This window comes from Buceros rhinoceros, unplaced genomic scaffold (assembly GCF_000710305.1).
Source record: "Buceros rhinoceros silvestris isolate BGI_N320 unplaced genomic scaffold, ASM71030v1 scaffold19622, whole genome shotgun sequence".
Taxonomy (NCBI): domain Eukaryota; kingdom Metazoa; phylum Chordata; class Aves; order Bucerotiformes; family Bucerotidae; genus Buceros; species Buceros rhinoceros.
The window spans coordinates 54,407-57,576 of NW_010399760.1; the positions used below are offsets into that span (position 1 = coordinate 54,407).

A 3,170-nucleotide genomic window follows, 5' to 3' on the forward strand; every position below is an offset into this window, starting at 1 on the left:
TACCCAGCCCCTGAACGTAACCGCTAACCCGCCAGCCAGGTACCACAAGGAACGACATCCTGCTGCTGCTCTAACGTCACTCAGTTACGCCAGGTAAACCTTCCCTTAGGATTTACTTGCCTTTTATCAGGTAGGGATCCAGCATTTGTGCTTGCTCAAATTTTAGAATTGAGTTTTTATTATCTCCGGCTCTGAAATACAGGTCTGCTAAGCTCCCCAGTAAGTCCACATTATCCCTCAGCAACGACTTCTTCTCTAAAGAGCTTTAAGAGAAAAAAAAAGCCTGTTATTTATATAAATAAATACGGTTTTATATAAATATTAATATATCATTTGATTACATCATGCTCTTTGGACTCTTACCAAATGGTATTTATTGCTCTCGTGTTATCTCCAGTGTGCACGAACGCGTACGCCTTGATCCACACGGAAAGCCAGTCCAAGTTCGGAATACTCTGAATCACGTTGATGGTCATGGAGGCCACTTCCGCGCCCTTCACCGACAGCGAGAGCAGGCCTGTGCAGAGCAGAACACACAGCAAGCTCAGCCACCAAACTGAATAGAAATTAATGGTCTGAAGACCAGAAACTCTGTCCCTTGACAAGCTCAAACAGGCAGCTTGTTACAAGGCTTTCATTTGCTTAACGTGGGCATTACCTATTCCACACAAACACGCGTCACCCGGTGCCGAGCGGAATTCCAGCCCTAACCCTGTTCAATACGGAAATGCTATCCGTGTGCATCACCTACCCAGGATGGCGTCAAGTGCTAACGGGCACTGCCTCAGCACTTCTTTGTAGCTGGTGACAGACGAGCGTTCTTGACCTGCTTTCTTGTAGAGATTTGCCAACATCATATTGATCTACAAGCAACAGAAACGTTGGTAGAGTCAAGGCTGAGCAAGGAGAAAAGGTCACAGCTTTGTCCTCCCTCCCTCCCTCCCGGGCAGGAGACAGAATTACCTGCTCTTCTTCCGAGATCACTATAACCACGCGCTATAGCATTAAAACTGTTGCTTCTTTCCGAGTCTTACATCGTTTCGTATTTGCATAGCGCATCCTGAAACCTCAGCGTTTCGCACACACGAAGTCAGAAGATGGGCCGGTGTTTATACACAATGCCCAGAAGGGCCCGTCTATCGATCACATCTGCCTTCTCTCAGCTGATCTCGCTCTATCGATGGGAGCGTTTGAGAGAACTAGCTCAGGAGGGTAGAGAAAGTTTCCATTTAGCTTCTGAACGAAGTCATGGTTGATAAAAGAACAGAAATTATTTGGGCTCCACAAGGAGCTGGTTTCTGCTAGAACACTTTATTTACTGGTGTGTACAGGCAAAGTTTGCTTTTCTCAGTCTTTTCTTCTGTTTCTATTAGTCAACTGGCCTTTGGACAGAACAGTTTGATGTTTCTAGAGCCTAAGCCGGGGCAGCATTAGCAGAATACAGGAATAATGCTAACACGAAACATAGCTGATTGCCCTGATGTGTTTATCTTTTAAGCCCTTACGACACAACAGAGCCAGCAAGCAAAGACTCAACACACTTGGCACTGCCGACCACAATGGGATCTAAATATTTAACATCATCTAAACTGTTATTAAAAAGGATGGAAAGATTTTAAGAGATGGGAGGACTGGCATTCCTTCAACTTGCCCAAGTCTTCAGCCCTTCACTGCTCAGACAGTACAGTAAGACGTGAAGCGCCGTTCCAAACGCGCTCTGCTTTCAATGACATATTAAAACACTCGCCCAGTTTGGGCAATCACAATTTATCAAGTTCCCGTGACTGGCTAAGAGTGGAAACACCACAGAACAGTCAACCTTGTTGACAGACAGCTGGGCTATAGGCCTCCCCTTCACAAGGGCCTGTGACAAACGTCTGTCAGAACTAACCTTTGGCGTCCTCTGTCTGGATGGAATCCCATCAAGAATAGCAATGGCATCTTTATCTTGCTTCAGCATGGTATAGCATTCAGCCATTTTATATTTCACTTCAATTTCTGATGGTAAACACTGAAATGGAAAACAAACTTTAAAGCAGAAGGCTGGTTTAGTCAAGAAGATGTGCATATGGTTTTCTCATTAAATGTTTACACGATGTTGAAAAAATCCACTGCCATAAAGTTAAGTGAGACATACTGCTGGCTCCTATCGCTGCTCTCTTCAAATGAAAAGCACCAACCACACATACAAAAACATCCCCCGTTTGAGGCCGTATTAAGCTTTGCATCAGAAACCACCACACTGACATTTTCAAAACAGATTAACCTTAAATATCACACTTATTGCACGTGATAAATCTGGAACCTGATGCTCCGAGTCAGCAGCATGAACTGTAAGGGGGAACGCGGTCATTTGATGCGGCACATTGGTCAGTTTTTATGTACCTGGCTCTGGGGAGTTGACGCAGCGTTCCCAGTAGAAGGTCTGACTTTCGAAGTTTTACTCAACGCTTTTTTCTGCTGCAAGGCCATGGTATACTTACTTACAGCATTTCTATACTCTTTATCGTGGAAGAGGGAGTCTGCGTGATATACCAGGAGCTGGTATTTCTGAGACGGTGAAAACAGCTCCCTAGGAGAAACGCAGACAGAAAGGCTGAGGTGAGCTGAGTGCATGAGAACCAAAACCTTACAGATCCGAAGTATTCGTAGCTTTGGATTGTCTGGCTTCAACTTCCAGCTGCTGTTGCGTCTCTACTGCACTGCAAGGACCTGGAGTAACAGGTACCACCTCCACACAAAGGGCTTATCTGACCAGCGCCCTTTATCCAAACTCAAACAAAGGTAATGGCCTTTCCTGACACCTCATCAGTGACAGCAGCTTGTTCACCTGCTTCGCCACCGTTTACCTAACGGAGCAGCCCCCGTCCTCCCCAGAACCAACCGCACACTGACCACGTCCATTAAAGCACGTTTTGGTCAAATGGACTCAAGCTCATGAGGCAACCCAGCTCCTTATACAGCCACCCCGGTCCTAATCCCCTGTTCCTACGTTTTACAACCCCCTTTATAACGTTCCCTGTGCGTCTGCAGGAGTGTTCAAGGGTCAGGATTTCAGAAAGGGATTCTAGTATCGGTTAGGAGCTCAAAACCCACCCGAAATTATACCTTACAGGGAAGCCCTGAAAAACAAAGGGAAGCCTGAGTCAGGGGAAGAGCCGTGACCCACA

At 46.0% G+C, this 3,170-nt stretch overlaps 1 protein-coding gene across 1 annotated transcript in view; it reads right to left on the reverse strand.

The window, feature by feature from the left end:
• The window catches only part of ANAPC7 (anaphase promoting complex subunit 7), a gene marked incomplete at its 5' end in the record, with an annotated part of 6,015 nt that extends 3,443 nt beyond the window's left edge, over positions 1-2,572 (reverse strand). The window contains 5 exons of the mRNA XM_010131617.1: positions 121-263; positions 364-517; positions 752-863; positions 1,892-2,011; positions 2,386-2,572. Of these exons, the coding sequence (XP_010129919.1) occupies positions 121-263; positions 364-517; positions 752-863; positions 1,892-2,011; positions 2,386-2,572 (716 nt within the window). The remainder of the gene's footprint in view (positions 1-120; positions 264-363; positions 518-751; positions 864-1,891; positions 2,012-2,385) is intronic.
• Positions 2,573-3,170: the final 598 nt, after the last annotated feature.